Consider the following 17,433-nt stretch of genomic DNA (forward strand, 5'->3'; position numbering starts at 1 on the left):
CAGCCCTCGCATCATCCTCGTGGCCTCCTCTGGCTTGTTCTGGCTCGTTTTGAAGAAACCTTATTGCCTACCTTTGTTACTGAAAGGATCCAGGTTAAAATAACCCTCCACACCCACAGAGTGGGACTCTGCACAACCTGGAGTCTCAGGGGGGATGGAGAGATGGGGGATAGTCCAGGTCCAGAGCCAGAATTTGGGTATTTCTCTCCATCACCTGCAGAGGGTGGACTGTGGGTGGGACTCTGCACAACCTGGAGTCCCTCTGCCCAGTGGGGATGGGGGATAGTCCAGGTCCAGAGTCAGTATTTGGGTATTTCTCTCCATCACCTGCAGAGGAAGAAGATGATGCTCCATAGGCTCAAGGCCTGTTGATACCCCAGGGTTCTATAGGCTGAAGGCCTTTGAGAAAACCCCAGGGATCCTGGACAGAGCAGACCCTCGGTGTCCAGATCCTGTCCCTCTGCCTTGCGCTGTCTGCAGCTCAGTTGTGCTCCGGCGCAGCCGGCTGGAAGTTGCTGTGTGTTTGACTCTCTTTGCAGAATGTCATTCCTCCTGTGTTTGTTTTCCTCTCCAGAGGAGTTCCTCTCCAGCCTCGATCACTATGAAATTGCATTCCCCATCCAAGTGGACCAAAACGGGGATTTCCTCACCTTTGACGTGAGAAGCCAGCTGAAGCAACGTCCTCGGCGCAGTCTGGGCTCTTTACCCTACGAGCCATCTGAGCAGCAGGTTTTCTACAAAGTCTCTGCCCACCGAACCCAGTTCCTCCTTAACCTGACACTGCACTCCAACCTGCTGGCTGAGCACTTCACTGTGGAATACTGGAAGCGAGATGGTGTGGACTGGCAACATGATTTCCATGAAGACTGTCACTACGCAGGCCACTTGCAGGATCAGTACCTGAACTCAAAAGTCGCCATCAGCAACTGCAATGGACTGGTGAGTCTCTGTATTTTGCCCAGCCAAGGGCAATACTGACAAATTAGAGCTTCCCATAAAGCAGAGCTGATTGCAGCCTCTTTGCTGTAGAAGTGCAACCTGGTTTGAGTCCCAGCAGGTGGGTCCATGGTGGTGGGAAAGGCGTAGGGTTGCTGTCAAGCTAGAATATTGCACGCTGGCATCAGAAGCCACCCGAGGGTGAAGGAAACCACGTCCTTTCATGACATCCTTAGGTGTTCCTGATCCGTGTTTTGCTCGTAGTCTAGTTTCTACCAAAATCAGTGGGCATTTTTCCGTCGATTTTAATTGGAATGGGATAATCCAGGCTCTAGAGCATTATTCTGGCTCTCACAGATCTCTCCACTTCCAACAGCAACAGCAAAAGATCTGTTTCGCATGTGCTAGTGAGGAAGAAGTGCACGAGGGCAAGAATTTCACAGCACAAATGGGAATGTCAAAAGTGCATTCGGATCCTTACAATTGCAGATACATTCCTGGGGTTCCCAGTCACTTCTGTCCAGATTTCAGGAGCTAAAAAAAGTGTGATTTCTGAGGGGAAAAACTGAAATAATCAGTTTTTCAAGATGAAAAAGGAGAACACCAAGAGAGGACAAGATGGCATTCCTCAAATCCAGCAAGGCTGCTGCAGAGAGGGTGGGAATAATTGATTTTGCATGTCCTAACAGCTAGGACTATACATTGTGGTCTTAAATATCAGCAAGAAAGTTTCATGGTAGACATTAGAGGTGAAGATAGCTGAGCTCTGGACTAGATTGCTTGGAGATTACGTGGCCCCTACATTGTTGGAGATCTTTAAGAAGAGGCCAGACAAATGCCTCTCAAAAATACTCCAGGTATGATTCATTAGCTCTTCCAGCATTGGGAACAAATTAAGGACTTCCATCCTTATTTTCCTGTGATTTTTCTGATATTTCTGGCTCACAAAGTACATTTCATGACCAGCCAGATGGAGGAATGGAGCAAACATACCCTGTTAGTGAATCCCAAGGATGATGGCTCCCTTGGAGGGGTGACATGTAGAAAAAAGACACTGTGGGCCAGATTCATATTTATGCTACAGCCCCACCTCTTAGCAGTATTCTGGCAGTGGGGAGAGAGCTTCCAAATGGGAATGAACTCATATTTGATTTATAGCTAAATTACACTGCCAGAACAGTGCTGTGGGTTATTAACAGAAATGAGAATCTGACTCATTATATCATAGAGTCTAAAGTTTCTATCTCGTGGCCAAACATCAGAGCAGCATAAACTCTTGGTTCCCTAGTTAGCCCTTTGTTTAGATATGGGAACTCTGCTGAAGTCCGAGACAATTTACTGGTGTTCACAAAAGTGTTGAAGGGTGAGTTGGATGCTGCTGGCTCAGAAGGGATCTACCATTCTCCTGCCTTCCCACTTCAGAGGGCAGCAAGTCCAGGGCAAGCAGTGGCCCCACAGCACTTGTACTGGGATAATTTAGTCCACAGGCTGCGTTTGGCTCTGGAGAAATACCAGGGGCTGTCTGGAGGAAAATACAGCCAGGCACAAGGAGGGCTGGAGGGTCATCCAGCAACCTCTCCTTGACCTGAGCTCTGTTCTTCTGCCCTTGAGAACTACAGACATCAGCAAGGAGGGAAGAAGAGGACTTCTGGGTTAGTGAGGATGATAGGGTCAGGAATTTGGACAAGAGGAGTCTGGCATCTTTTTAGCTGGCAGAGTGGCAGTTGAAGACCTGTTGCAGAGCTCGGGTTGATCAGTAACAGCTGATCCACTCGTGCCATCCCTGGAAGTGTTGCCCCCTCCCTGGAAGTGTTGAAGGCCAGGCTGGATGAGGCTTTGAGCAACCTGGTCTAGTGGAAGGTGTCCCTGCTGCTGGCAGGGGGGTTGGAACTGGATAAGCTTTAAGGTCCCTTCCAACCCAAACCAGTCTGGGATTCTGTGATCCCTCAGCACACTCCTCCCCTCCAGGTGGGCATTAGTCACCTTTGGAGGGGACAGGCAGGGACAGAAGAGGGTCTCCAGTTGCTGAGGTCTCAAGGTTGAGGTTCATGCTGACACGTGCTGCACACAGTGACCCACGTTTGCACACACCTGACTCACTGATGGTGCAAAGGGGGTTGTGTGTTGTGTAGCTGAATGGGCACAAGCAGGGACAAGGTGGTGATTACGGGCTGAGCTGTGCGTGAGGAGGAGGGAAAAGGACAATTGTGTCCACAGAAGTCAGTGACACAAAGCTGTGAAAACAGGTAACAAGCCCCAAGCCATCCTCCTGTCCTCTAACTCCCACATCCCTAAGCAATTTCTGTGTCTGCAAGGTGTTCTGCTCTAAACCACTTGATTCTCAAACACCCACGACAGAACTCACACCTTATGGCACCCCAGCTTTGGACTGCCAGCATCTCAGCACGCTCCAACTGACACTCCCATCGATTCATCTTCCCAGCCACATGCTCCATCACCCCAGCCTGAGGGCAGGCAGGCAGCATGGCTCACCCCACGCATCTCCCATGGAGGGCACGTCGTGTTGCGCTTCAGATGAGTGAGGGGAACGTCACTCAGGCTTAAATTGTCGGAAGCAAAGGGCAAAACAGTCTGTTTTCCAAAACAAGCAGAGCCGTGAGCTCTGCAGGAGGCAAGGGCCAAGCATGAAGCAGCTGGAGCCTTCAGGCAGCAGCCTGAGAAGCTTTGCCTCAGCCTGGCCAGCAGCTGAAATCCCTATCTTAAGCAAGCCGTGTTTCATCCCACTGGATGCACAAAGTCCCAAGGACCCATGTCCTACCATTAAAAAAATCCCAGCGAGGAGAAAACAACGTTAGGAGAGAAACGCCACTCTAGAGAAATGCCACCGTCTTACGTCTTGTGTCAGAGCTCATCAAAGGACAATTTAATAGCCAGCTTTTCAACCTTGTGTGTCTGTGCTGAAATGGTGCTTTCACCTGAAAAGCCCTCCTGAAGTCAGCGTGAAGGTGAAATGCTTGGAGCAAGGCAGATGGCCTCGCTGCCGAGGCGAACGCTGAGCTGCTCGGGTGTGTGCATGAGAAGGTGGAAGAGCTGAGCTGCAGTTTGTGGCTCTGCTTTTCCTAAGAGTGGTTATAAGCTCATAGCAGAAACCATCCTTGCTCTGCAGATGACCTGAGTGAATCATAGACAGGATATCCAGTTTAGCTCCCCCACAAACCACAGGGATCTCTCCAAGGGCTTCTCAGCCGCCCCCTTTTCAACAGGCTTGTGTCACATCCAGCGCCCAGACAGAGCTCGGACTTTGGGGTCAGCGATGGGGCAGTTTTCATCCTCCTGTGATGGCTGAGCTTTGTTTCCAAAGGATGCCAGGCAGGCAGTGGAGCCTCCTGCCTCTCACACTCTGCAGAGGCTCCAGGTTTAAGTAGGACCATCCCTTTTCTAGCAGTACATGATTTTTGGGCAGGACGTGCTCTCCCCTCCTGCTGCTCTGCCCCAAGCCGGTGGTGACCTCCTTCTCCCCGTCCTACAAAGCCAGCAGCCAGCTGGCTTCGCAGGCTGACACTCGGCTTTCCGCCGGAGCCCTCGCCAGGATAACCTCACAGTACCTCGCTTGTGTTTGAAAAGGTGGAGCTGAGCCAAGAGCAACAGAGCCTGGTGCAGGAGGAAATCCCCCGGCACTCTGGAGATGGGGACTTCAGTGTGCACACACTGCCCCGATTCAGCTTTCATGGCAGGGAGGGGAGAGGGGGAGAGACCTATTACGAAGGCAGCGTCCACCCCAGAGAGGCTCTCCCCACAAACACCCAGCAGTAATGTTCTTAACACAGGTGGTGCCTTCCGTGCAAGGACCTCAAGATGTTTTACAGAGACCTACACTCTCCATCCTGGCAGATCAGGGCTCCTTGCATAGAGGGGAGCTGGTAAAGTGCTGTGACGCCTAAAGGACAGCACCAGTGCAAAGCTACAGGCAGGACAGGGGTGTCTCTCCTCCCAGAGCTATGCTTGTGCACAGGGAGTGGGAGGACAACAAGGTCACATAGGTCTTAGACTTTTGGGATACTTCTTGTCCTGCTTGAGTGACATCAGGCATGTTTCTGTGCCTCTGTTGCTTGATGGTCAAGTTCAGCTGGTGGCACACCCACATTTCTTGGAGTTGGGTGACATTCAGTGCCAGGAGCTGTTACAACGATGGAGCTTCTACTTGTATCGTGTTGGGCTGCCAGAAACTTTTTAGGTTGTTCAGACCTTTTAGGAAGAAGAAAAGCTTGCTGTGAAGATAGGACCCGCTGCAGAGGAGAGATCTTGCAGGCATCTGGTGGGTTTGGCTGCTTGTCCTCCTGGGGTCTGCTCCTGCCCAGTCGTCACTGTCTCAGGACTGGGTCATAGAATCACAGAATCCCAGACTGGTTTGGTTGGGAGGGACCTTAAAGCTCATCCAGTCCCAACCCCCCTGCCATCAGCAGGGACACCTTCCACTAGACCAGGTTGCTCAAAGCCTCATCCAACCTGGCCTTCAACACTTCCAGGGAGGAGGGAAACACTTCCAGGGAGGGTCCAGCAAATGCTGGGCTCACAGCTGAGATTCATTCAGCCAAAGAATAAAATAAGGGACAACAAATAAAAAACAAATAAGGGAGCAGAAACAAGAGGTGGCCAGTCAGAGATGGAAACGGGGCGGTGATGCCTACGGGGTACAGCCCAGATTTCAGGCTGCAGGGAGAGGTTGTGGCTCCTGCTGGTTGCCTCACTGCTAATCAGACTTCAGATTTTAAAGATTCAGTGTGTTTCACACAAGCCTGCACTTTTCTAGAGCATCTACACTTCTCTGCAGCTCTGTGCCCGAGTTTCCCAGCTGGAGGTAATGGTCCTGAGCTGCTTTCAAAGGTTCTTTGGTGAAGTTAAAAGTAGAGGAGGTAGATCTGACTGCTGAGTTGTGCTGCTATTTGAAGGGATGGTATTTAGGATCCCACAGACAGCTCTCCATTAGACTGAGTGGGTGGAAGGGGAAACAACTTATTCATAATTTTGCAAGGAAAGACTGTGATTTCCAAAGGACTTTAGTGAACACAGATGTCCCAAGGCATCCACGACCATCTGGCTCGGTTTTCTCTGATCTGGAGGTTCATGTAGTTCAGAGTTTGTGCGTAAATGAAGGATTCCTTCACATTCTCAAAAGTACTTGTCAGTCCCCAGAAATTCAGTGGTTGATCATCAGAAAGCTCATTACGAGAAGCCACCAGTATGTCTCCCAGTTCTTCCTCTACCTCTTTTTACTGCCTTCCATCTCTTTCCTTCTGCAGCATGGGGTGATCGTCGCAGATGAGGAGGAGTATTTCATTGAACCGCTGAGCCCAGGAGCCAATGTCAGCACAGGGAGCGAGGGCAAGGGCAGCCCCCACGTCGTGTACAAGCGATCATCTCTCCAGTACCCACACATGGATGCAGCCTGTGGTGTGCTAGGTATCTATCCCACCAACCCATCCTCAATCCATCCCAGTGCAGGGTGGAAAACTCCCAGTAGACCAGGGTTTAAAAGTCCCCACTGCTCTGGATGGCAAAGAACCCAATTTATCTCCTGCATTCAAGAAAGTTTTCTGTATTTGCTTTTACCCATGGTCAGGATTTGTGGTGCCCTGGTCTTTGGAAAGCTCTTGTACGCTCTTCTTTGCAACAGGACTTTTAAACTTGTAAATAGAGCGTGGAATAGAAGAGAAAAAAACTGCTTCTTATTGTTCTTAAGAAAAATCCTCCCAGATTTGGCCAATTTACAAGGTATTGAGAAATCATCGCTTACGCCTGCTCAGCAGAGACTTGTCTTTGGGTTTTAGTCACTGAAGATTGTGTCCATGTTGAGATACGTCTGCTGCTGTTAGAGACCAGGTGAAAGATACCTTGTAGGGTGGGATGTGGGATCTGGTTAATCACAGTGAGCTCTGGGAGACGTTTATAAAGAACAGCAATTGCACATCCACCCCATTTCTACACTTACAGGCCTTTGACTTCCTAAAGGACTCTCCCAGGTCTGCCCTGGCCTCTCCTCATGTGCCTGTGCCCCTCTCGTCCTTGTTGGCACTCAGGCTGTGTCCCAAACCCACAGCCCTTGTGAACATGCAGTTTCTCCTTCTACCCAAAGTGTTGCATGGACACAGGATGCTACTCCCTCAGTTCACAGAGGCTTCTGTAAGGATGAGAGGAGGTACCATCCCTGCAGAGGACACAGCTGGTATTTTATGGATTAGAGATTGTGGATGCAGAAGCAGAGCTGTTCCCAGGTGCTTCTGGCAGGTTTGTGTGTCACTTCAGGATGTTCAACCAGTGGTAACACTTGAGCAGATGAGGAGTCACTATTGGAAGAGATAAAGCTTCTGGAGACACTGCTCTGAACAGGCTCTGAGTGTCCCCAGACCTGCCAGCATCTCTGGAGACAACCTGTGCTTCCCTGGCCCAGCTCCTCCCATCCCAGTTCCCAAAGTCACACTGGATGAAGCACCAGCAGACTCCCCTTCTGCTGACTCTTTACCCCATTCCTCAACTTCCAGATGAAAGTTAGCCTGTTCCTAATTGCTTCTTGGAAAACAAAGACCATGCAGTCTTTGTTTTCAAATTGAGGCCAAATTCAGGTCAGAACAACCACAGCACAACTGGCCCCAGCAAAGCTGCAGGCTGGACCTGTCCTGACCTGCCTGGCACAGCTGGGGCCCGAGCACCCCCACGAGCTCCCTCTGATCAGCTGGAGCTGATAGGCTGTGGGGCCACCTGTGACCTGCTCATCTTCCCAGTCTTGATGGATGTTTGATAATCCATCAAAGCAGAGGAGGGGGATTTGATAATCCAACATCAAAGCAGAGGAGGGGGATTCAGCTGGATCTCCTGACAGGGCAGGAGAGGGGTTCTAATCTCCCAGTCAGCTCTCCTGCCCTGTGGTGTTCTCCAGGCTGTGGGTTTGGAGCTGATGGCTCTGCTGGGGACATCTCTAGGGTTGGGTCAGTAGCACTTGAAGCCTGGAGCAAAATCCTACAAACCTGCTGCTGCTTTGGAGGCTGCAGCCATTTCTGTGGAGGAAAAGCCAAGTCCTAAATTCAAGTCCTGGCAGGAAAAGGATAGAGGAAATGATCTGCAGTGGCTTTATTTTCAGATGATGTCTGTGTAGTTTCTAAATCCACACGGCTTGTCCCTGTGATGAGGCGAGGGCAGGACCTTGCAGAGCAGAGGCAGTGACGTGCGTGGGGCTGCCACAGCGGGTGGGCACACATCTCTGCGTGGTACCTGGGCAGGAGGGCAGGCAGGATGCCAGTGGGGATGGCAGGAGCACGGGGACAGCCCTGGGCTGCAGTAGGAAGAGCTCAGCAGATCTGGCCGATGACAGTTGGGGGCATTTGCTGGATCTACATGTGGTGCATAAAGAGCTTCACAATGGCCTTTCCCTCACAGAATCACAGAATGTTGGGGATTGGAAGGGCCCTCGAAAGACCATCCAGTCCAACCCCCCTGCCAGAGCAGGAACCTCAATGAGATCACACAGGAAGGTGTCCAGGCGGGTTTTGAATGTCTCCAGAGAAGGAGACTCCACACCCTCCCTGGGCAGCCTGTCCCAGGGCTCTGTCACCCTCACTGTCAAGAAGTTTCTTCTCAAGTTGAAGCAGAACCTCCTGTGCTCCAGCTCACACCCATTGCCCCTTGTCCTACCATTGGGCATCACTGAGAAGAGCCTGGCTCCATCCTCCTGACATTCACGCTTTACATATTTATAAACATTAATGAGGTCTCCCCTCAGTCTCCTCTTCTCCAAGCTAAAGAGCCCCAGCTCCCTCAGCCTTTCCTCAGCAGGGAGATGCTCCACTCCCTTCATCATCTTGGTGGCTCTGTGCTGGACTCTCTCCAGCAGTTCCCTGTCCTTCCTGAACTGTGGGGCCCAGAACTGGACACAATATTCCAGATGTGGCCTCACCAGGGCAGAGTAGAGGGGGAGCTCATTCTGCCCACCCCTCACCTCTGTGCACTGCTTGGGGGCAACAGAAAAATCTCTTTTCCCCCTCAGATGAGAAGCCTTGGAAAGGGAGGCACTGGTGGCTGCGGACACTGAAGCCCTCCCCTCTGAAGCCATCGGGCAACCACAGCCAGCGAGGCCAGCTGCCCCTGAAGAGATCGGTCAGCACAGAGCGCTACGTGGAGACCCTGGTGGTGGCTGACAAAATGATGGTGGGGTACCACGGCCGGCGGGACATAGAGCAGTACATCCTGGCCATCATGAATATTGTAAGTGTTATAATCACATCATGAACTTTGGGGAACCCCTGGGGCTCACGCAGCCAGCAGCAGAGAACCAGCAGGAGTCAATCCTGTTCATCAACCCTCAATGTCTGGGTTTGGCAGAAGGTGCTTTTCCTGCAGGAAGACAAGTGGGATGGGAACGCAGTGGGGAAATCAGATCTGTTTCAGGATGACAGTGGCTTCTTTCCCCATCTCCAGAGCAAGATGTTTGGGTCAAAAATCCTGACATTGTGCTGCTGCTCATGAGCAGTGATACTCAGGAGCCTGCAGGGACTCTCTGATGTATAGGGGAGGCACTGTAGGAGAGATAAACTCTGGCCCGTCCGACCACGCTCCAGGCCAGATCTGGACTGGGAGAACAAAGCCCTTTCTTTGAACAGCATCTCTCATCTCCAATTAGCATTGCAAATAGGGCCAGCCAAGCTGAGAAACACATGGGAAAGCATAAGGAGAGCGAGCTCTCACGCCTGGGGGCTGAGCAGCGTGAGGGGTGGGGAGAAATACCCCTCGGTCTTCCATACTGAGCTGCCCTTGTCTCTGGGTTAGTGCAGAGGAGCTTCCTCTGCAGCATCACATTTGGGTCATTGCTGGCGGTGGGATACCAGACTCGATGCATTAACAGCCTGAATCAGCCCGTGCTGAATCCTCCTGTGAGGTGAGATAGGCTTGGAAGTTATCCATCAAACCCTGAAAGCCCCTCTCTGATGGTTCTTTGTCCTGTCCTCTGCAGGATCTCTTTTCATGGCTCGCTCTGTTTGCATTTCTAAAGCAGATGCCAGATTTTAAAACAATACCATTTCTAACTGTTTCATCTGCTGTAAAACACCCATCGTGGGGTGGCACATTTCTGAGAGATGCTGTGTCAGTCGTTCCCTGCCCATGAGCAGTCAGCAAAGCTTTGATGGGCAGTCAGCAAAGCTTCATCCTGTGGCTGGGTGACCCCAGGACCATGGGGCTTCCCCAGCTGAGCCCTGGGCAAGGAGCAGGTGCTGTGAGATGTTGGCTTCATTGCTCAGATCTCCCCAGAATCACAGAATCCCAGACTGGTTTGGGTTGGAAGGGACCTTCAAGCTCATCCAGTTCCAACCCCCCTGCCATCAGCAGGGACACCTTCCACTAGACCAAGTTGCTCAAAGCCTCATCCAACCTGGCCGAGAACACTTCCAGGGAGGAGCAGCCACAGCTTCTCTGGCCAACCTGGGACACTGTCTCACCACCCTCACAGCCAACAATTTCTTCCTCACATCTCATCTCCATCTCCCCTCTGCCAGTTTTAAGCCATCACCCCTTGTTATGTCATTAACTGCCCTTATGAAAAAGTCCCTCCCCAGCCTTCCTGGAGCCCCTTCAGGTACTGGGAGGCCACTATAAGGTCTCCCCGGAGCCTTCTCTTCTCCAGGCTGAACAGCCCCAACTCTCTCAGCCTGTCCTCACAGCAGAGCTGCTCCAGCCCTCGCATCATCCTCGTGGCTTCTGGACTCATCCTAACTGGTCCATGCCTTCCTTATGTTGGGGGCTCCAGAACTGGACACAGTAGAAGGAGACACTGAGGTCTGAACATGGTTTAGGAGGCTCTGCAATCCTAGTGGTAACGTGGAGTCCCATACCCATTTCTCCTTTCTAAAGAGATGGTGTTCAGACCCTGCAGCCCATGCTGAGGAAACAGCCCTGTTTCCTTCTGCTGGGTGCCCAACATGTGCCAGCTCAGCCCCTGGTTGCACCATCACCCAGTGAGCTCATTTTTAAGACTCGTCTTTTCTTGTTTCTTGGAGGTCAGGTTGCCAAACTTTTCCAGGACTCGAGTCTGGGCAATATTGTCAATATCCTGGTGACCCGGCTGATTCTCCTCACTGAGGATCAGGTAAGGTGGGCTTTGCTGGTCTCTTCCATCACGTGTCTGTGCTTTCTTTGCGGGTCTGTGTGTTCCCCCTGGATGTCACCCCCAGGAGGTCCCCCCAGGGTGGTCTGCAGGGTGTACCCCCTCCTCTCAATGGCAGCTGGGGGCTGGGTTCAGGCCATGGGCTGAGGGGACCTCTGGGACTCTGAGGACAATTTCTATGATACAATTGCTGTAGGGAATTTAAGGAGCTTTAATCCTAAAGTCTTGCTTTCCCATGGCCTCCATGAAAAGGTGGAGGCATCTGGAGTGGCATCAGTGCTCTGCTGGCATGGGAATAGGCAGTGCCTTCATAGCAGAGCTTTCCTGGGAACACACTGTCGTGTTGCTTCCATTCCAGCCCACACTGGAGATTAACCACCACGCTGGGAAATCCCTGGACAGCTTCTGCAAGTGGCAGAAATCCATTGTGAACAGGAATGGCAATGGGAATGCTATCCCCGAGAATGGCATAGCCAACCACGACACTGCAGTGTTGATCACCAGGTAAGGCTGAACCGGGCCCTGGCAGCGTTGTCCTCATGGGGGGGTGTCCTCTCTGCAGCTGTCTTCTGTCTCTGTCCAAGTGATTCATCCGAGGCTTCCTTCCCATGTGCTCCCCTGCAAGCTGCCTGGCAGAGGCTGTCCCTCAGGGTGGCCGCTTGCCAGTTCCCTTGCAGCGAGATTATTGCAGTTCAGATCGTTATCGTCCTCCAGTGTCTTCCCTCAGTCTTTGTTGTGGTCTCGAGGAGTTGAGTTTGCAGCCAACGGGTATTTGTGCACCAAAAATCAATGACCCAGCGTGTACAGTGGTGTTGGGCATGTGTGGGATCCTACCCCAGAGAGGCCCATTTGCCACTGCTGTGAAAGATGGAGAAGAGGATACAAGTGGAACAGGAATGTCATGACAGTAGAGTGCCTCCAGCCAGGATGGGATTTGGCTCACCTCACTCTAGGTGCCTACATGTAGGACTGAACTCAATCCTTGGCAGCTGATGGACACCCTTGTAGTAGTGACTTCATCCCAGCTCCTTTAGGACAAGAACAGCCCTGCCCTGCCTGTCTCTGTGCTGCTGTAACAACAGTCTGGGTCAGTTTAACGTGGACCTCCAGGTGAATTAGACCTCCAGAGCTGGATGAAGGGATCTGAACCTTCTCATGCAGGACAAATAACCCCCATCAAGAATAGATGAGTGCTTGAGCCTGAAGCAGCAGAGGGTATAGGAGGGATGGCTGGAAGGACAGATGGATGGTTGGAAGGAAAGAAGATGCAGAGAGGATGACAAGGACAGTAGAAGAAACAGGGAATCAGCTGGGAGGACAGAGGATGCTGAAGAGAGAACTAGAAGGAGAGAGGGGACAAAGGGCACCGAGAGGCAGCTCTCAGAGGTGCTGCTGGTGCACCTGGGACACTGGCTCCCCACATAAACCCTGCTTGGGCAAAGGGGCAGCAGCCTGGGGAGAAGCTGAAGGCAAACCCAAGATCTGTTTGTGCCTTTTTTTCCTCCTCTTGTGGAATGGAAGAAAATCATAAAATGGAAGTGCTGGAGAGGGGAGCCTCCAAGCGGGAGCTGGTTTCATTGGCACCATGTGCCGCTCTCCTGCTCCAGTTCCTGGCAGTGGGAGCCATGTGCAGCCTGGCACATCCCTCCTGGAGAGCTCATGAGAGCTGCCTGGTGCATCCCTCCTGGGGAGCTTGTGATGGATCTGATGAGATGAGATGAGATGAGATGAGATGAGATGAGATGAGATGAGATGAGATGAGAGCCTGCAAGCACCAGAGAAAAAGGCCCCTCAGCTCCAGCTTTTCATCCTCCTGGAGCTGCAAGCATCTGCTTTTCCTTCCCTCCCACCACACATGTGGGATGCAAACGCCGTGGCTCCGAGTTCTTCAGCCTCCCACCAGATGTTTGAGCTAACCTGAAGTGACACGCCAGGCTGGCCACACCATGCTTGGACATCACCACGGCATCCGGCTGTGCCTCTAATAAACTCCCTGTCTCCTGATACATCTTGCTGAGCTACAGGCTTTTTTTTTTCTCCTGCAGGGATGTGTCAAACCAGAGCTTCTGAAGGCTTTAATGGTGTTCACTCAAAACAAAGCAACAAATGTTTTTCACTCGCTGGAGTGTTTTTTCCTGAAGAGGGTGAGAGGTTTGGACACTTCCAGAGAGTGCCAGGGGCCAAAGGGACAGGAGCCATCACCAGGAACGTGTTACACTTAACCCATCGTGTGCTATCACCTTGGTGCTTCCTCCCCACTCTCATCCCCATGGGGCCACCGGGGTGAGAGGTGTCAGATGCTCGCCACACAGGTGTCCCCCAAACCCACACCATGGTCAGCATCCTCAGCTCACACTCAGGTTGAAATGCACCTTGGAGCTAAGGAGCAACACCCCAACTTGGCTCTGGGACATCCCTGCCCATCCTGTGCAGATCTCAGTGTTGGCCTTACCCCTTAAGACTTGCAAAGTCCCCAACATCTGGGGTGTCTCACCTTCTGGAGTAGGTATTTGAACAGAGGCAGGGAGGGCACATGGTGCATCTCTGCGATTAAATGATAAGATTCAATCTCTGGCCCAAACTGGTCTCTCCTGGAGCTGCTGCCGTGTCCCATTGTGAAGGTGCTGCATTTCAGCTTGGAGGAGATTTGACTTTGCTGTCCTCGTTTAGCTTTTCCTCATACGCAGTTAATGATGTGCAAACAGTCGATTCCTTCTGGAAGTTCAGGCCAGGAACAGAGGGAAGAGTCATCTTGAATCAACCCATATTGAATTTGTTTGGAAAATTCTCAGTAAAGAACTAAACTGAAAAAAAAAAAATATTAAAAAAAAATCACTTTAGTGTTTGAACGAAACCACAGTGAGTTTTGAAATGGAACATGTTTTCACATGGAAATGTTTTCCTTATTTAAAAAAAAATATAAAATTCAGAATTACATATTTGATTGATATGTTTTGCTGCAAGGGGTGTGAATTTACAGACAGGAGGTTGGCCTTGTCCTCTTCCACCCTGCGCTGCTGGGGCAGATCCCTGAGCCCGATGCCTCCCAGGAGAGAAGCGGTCAGCTCCTGGGAGTGCACCAGGGTTCTGGTGAGCAGAGCTGCACCACCCACCCAAACCCAAAGAGCTTGAAGGCTGGAGTAGTGTTGTCCTTACTGATTGACCATGTGTCATCAAAACCAAACCTCTGTCCCTGCTCAGCATTACCCCATAGTTCAGGGGCAGGAGCTATCGTTAAAAACCCCTGTTTGCCTCAGCCTGGGGAAAGTGAGTGTTGTACAACACAGATCAGAGGCATCTTACCTCTTCCAGCCAGGACTTCCCATTCCAGGTGTGTTGCATGAATCGTGGGCTGTTTTGAAGTGTTTTAGATGTGAACACATCACTAAAATGGAGATGCTCTTATTTTGGAGCCACCAAAATCATCCGTGGTTCTTAACGCTGCCTTCTCTTCTTTGCAGATACGACATTTGCATCTACAAGAATAAACCGTGTGGCACCCTGGGTAGGTGGGATTTTGCTGTCCCTTTAGCAGCACTTCTTGAGGAGCTTGGCAAGGGTGGGCTTTGCCCTGTCCCCCTTTCCTAGTGACACAGGCTGAGGGGGAAGCGCTCACCCGACGCTACCGCGAGCGCCGGCAGCAGAGCCAGGAACAGGCCAGTGGTTTCCAGCCCTCTCCACTGTGTAGCCTCCTTACTTCTGTAAACATTAAAAGCAGCAACCCGGAGGATGGATGGGCTCTGGAATGCTTCTCTGTTATATCCCTGGGTCAGGTCCAGCCTGATGATTAAGAACCGTTCACATCTCGAGCTGGTCCATAGCCTAGTGGAGTATTCCTGGCTTAGCAGAGAGCAAGATGACTTTTTTGTGATGACTATAAAGGGAGTTCTTTATTTAAACTGCGAGACGCAGACAGACCCTGAAGCTCTCTCTGGCTGTAGCTCCTAATTTTTCTTGCCCTGGTCTAGACTAAGCAGTCAGGGAGGGATTACTGCTCTGAATCACTGCAGTTAAAAAGGAAAAGTTGGTGGGAAGACCTGATGAGGCTGCAGACAAGGTGCCTGGGAGGGAGGTTGAGGTTGGAGGTGCCACGATGACTTGATTTGTTCCTTTAGCAGAAATTGTTCCTTCCTTGGCCTGGTGCAGGGGGCACAGCCTGTGGTGATGGGACAGTGAATGGGCAGAGGGTTGGGGGAATCTGCTGCCATGATTCAGGGGGGATTTCTGTGTGATCCAGCCCTCCCAATGGAGTCAGGTTGGATTCCTGACCGTGGTGGGTGTCAACCAGAACTAAGTGCAGATGGTCAGGTTGGATCCTGGCTTGTTTGGTTGTCCAAGCTGCCCTGGTTGAGTTTGGATGTCCAAGTGCTGGTGTAGCTGATCTCAGGTTCCTCCACCAGCACCACCAGTGTTGTGACGAGGACTGTTCCCACTCTGTGCAGTCTGGGGTTTGGGTATGAAATTCAGAGGATTTTAACCCATTCTTAGCATTTCCCAGCCTGTCATTGTTAATTCAGTTGACATGCTGAGTGACCACATGCCCACAGCCCATAAGAGCCACAGGTCCATCCCAAAGCCCAGTGCAACCAGTGGGAAGTTGGCCATGCTTAGTGTTAGTGAGTGTGAGGCCCATCAGCTCGTCCCCAAATGCCACCCATGTCCCCTGCAGATGCTTTGTGCTGACCCTAGGTGACAGCTTTATCTGGTTTCTCTAGGCCTGGCCCCCGTCGGTGGGATGTGTGAACGAGAACGAAGCTGCAGCATCAACGAGGACATTGGCCTGGCCACAGCCTTCACCATCGCCCACGAGATCGGCCACACGTGAGTACTGTGCCACAAGAGTCCCTGGGAGTGGCTGTCACAGGCCACTGTTGGTTTGTTCCTGCCAACAGGAGCTGAAAAATCCTTCCTCCAGACTATCCAGATGTGTTGAAAATGCGGCAGCTGATCATCTCTATTGCCTTGGTGATGCTTTCTAGGTTTGGCATGAATCATGATGGGGTCGGCAACAGCTGTGGCTCCCGTGGGCAAGAAACGGCCAAGCTCATGGCTGCTCACATCACGATGAAGACCAACCCGTTTGTATGGTCCACGTGCAGCAGGGATTACATCACCAGCTTCCTGGAGTAAGGAATCCATCTCACCTTGCCCTTCCTTCTACCTCGCAACCAGTAGACACCTCCAACCTCCCACAGTCACTTGTGAGGAGTGGGTAAAGCCAAAGAAAAGCCCCCCAAGCACACAGCCCATGCTCCTTCTGTCTTGTCTCCCAGCACCTCATCCTAACCCAAGAGGCACGTGCTCTCCTTCCTTCCTTTAGACTTGCCCATGGTTTGCTTGCCTGCTGAAGACACTAACCCCATTTACTTGGCAGCTCTGATAACTTTATTTAAGTTCCCCACTTCCAGAAACTTTGTAAAGAAACCAGAGGCTTTGGGATGTTTGTGAAGTTCAACCAGGAATTGCAGAGAAGGGTTGGTGTGCTGGGCAAGGAGGATCATAGAATCACAGAATCCCAGACTGGTATGGGTTGGGAGGGACCTTAAAGCTCATCCAGTCCCAACCCCCCTGCCAGCAGCAGGGACACCTTCCACTAGACCAGGTTGCTCAAAGCCTCATCCAGCCTGGCCGAGAACACTTCCAGGGAGGAGCAGCCACAGCTTCTCTGGGCAACCTGTTCCAGGATCTGGAGACAGGACTGGGTCTGGATGGTGTAGGAGACACACCTCTAGACACTGAGGAAGAGAGTTTTCAGGTGTGAACAAGCAATGTAGGAGAAAGGGTTTTGTTTTGGGGTTTGTTTTTATTTTTTCCCCAAAAGCACCTTTAGGATTCAGGAGAAGGGATTTAGACTCCTAAGTCCCAGACTCTCTATGTTGTCACCTTGCCTGAGTCATGCCTCTGCCACCTGAAAGAGCTTCTTGTCCATGGTTCAGGCATTTCCCAGGGTTTCTATCACAGAATGAGCAGTCAGGATAAATTTTGGTGAGGTTTTTGGTAGGATACGGGCACTACTTAATAGAAGAGCTGGGTAGGACTTGAGTCATGATTGGAAGAAGCAAGTGTGGAGGGAACTCATGAGCCGGCAATGTGCACTTGCAGCCCAGAGGCCAATAACCGTGTCCTGGGCTGCACCCAGAGCAGCGTGGGCAGCAGGTGGAGGGAGGGGATTCTCCCCCTCTACTCCACTCTCGTAAGGCCCCCCCTGGAACACTGCGTCCAGTTCTGGAGCCCCCAACACAAGAGAGACCTGGACCAGTTAGAACAAGTCCAGAGGAGGCCACAAGGATGATCCAAGGGCTGGAGCAGCTCTGCTGTGAGGACAGGCTGAGAGAGTTGGGGCTGTTCATCCAGAGAAGAGAAGGGAGACCTTCTGGTGGCCTCCC

The 17,433-nt window shown here is 51.6% G+C and overlaps 1 protein-coding gene across 1 annotated transcript in view; it reads left to right on the forward strand.

Moving 5' to 3' along the window:
* The window catches only part of LOC104530882 (A disintegrin and metalloproteinase with thrombospondin motifs 10-like), a 22,905-nt gene extending 6,683 nt beyond the window's left edge, over positions 1 to 16,222 (forward strand). Inside the window, 8 exon segments of the mRNA XM_010175605.1 lie at positions 575 to 939; positions 6,198 to 6,357; positions 8,936 to 9,153; positions 10,946 to 11,029; positions 11,406 to 11,551; positions 14,509 to 14,552; positions 15,763 to 15,868; positions 16,027 to 16,222. Of these exon segments, the coding sequence (XP_010173907.1) occupies positions 575 to 939; positions 6,198 to 6,357; positions 8,936 to 9,153; positions 10,946 to 11,029; positions 11,406 to 11,551; positions 14,509 to 14,552; positions 15,763 to 15,868; positions 16,027 to 16,222 (1,319 nt within the window).
* The last annotated feature ends 1,211 nt before the right edge of the window (positions 16,223 to 17,433 follow it).

Source organism: Antrostomus carolinensis, unplaced genomic scaffold (genome assembly GCF_000700745.2).
Source record: "Antrostomus carolinensis isolate BGI_N321 unplaced genomic scaffold, ASM70074v2 scaffold30780, whole genome shotgun sequence".
NCBI classification, from domain to species: Eukaryota; Metazoa; Chordata; class Aves; order Caprimulgiformes; family Caprimulgidae; genus Antrostomus; species Antrostomus carolinensis.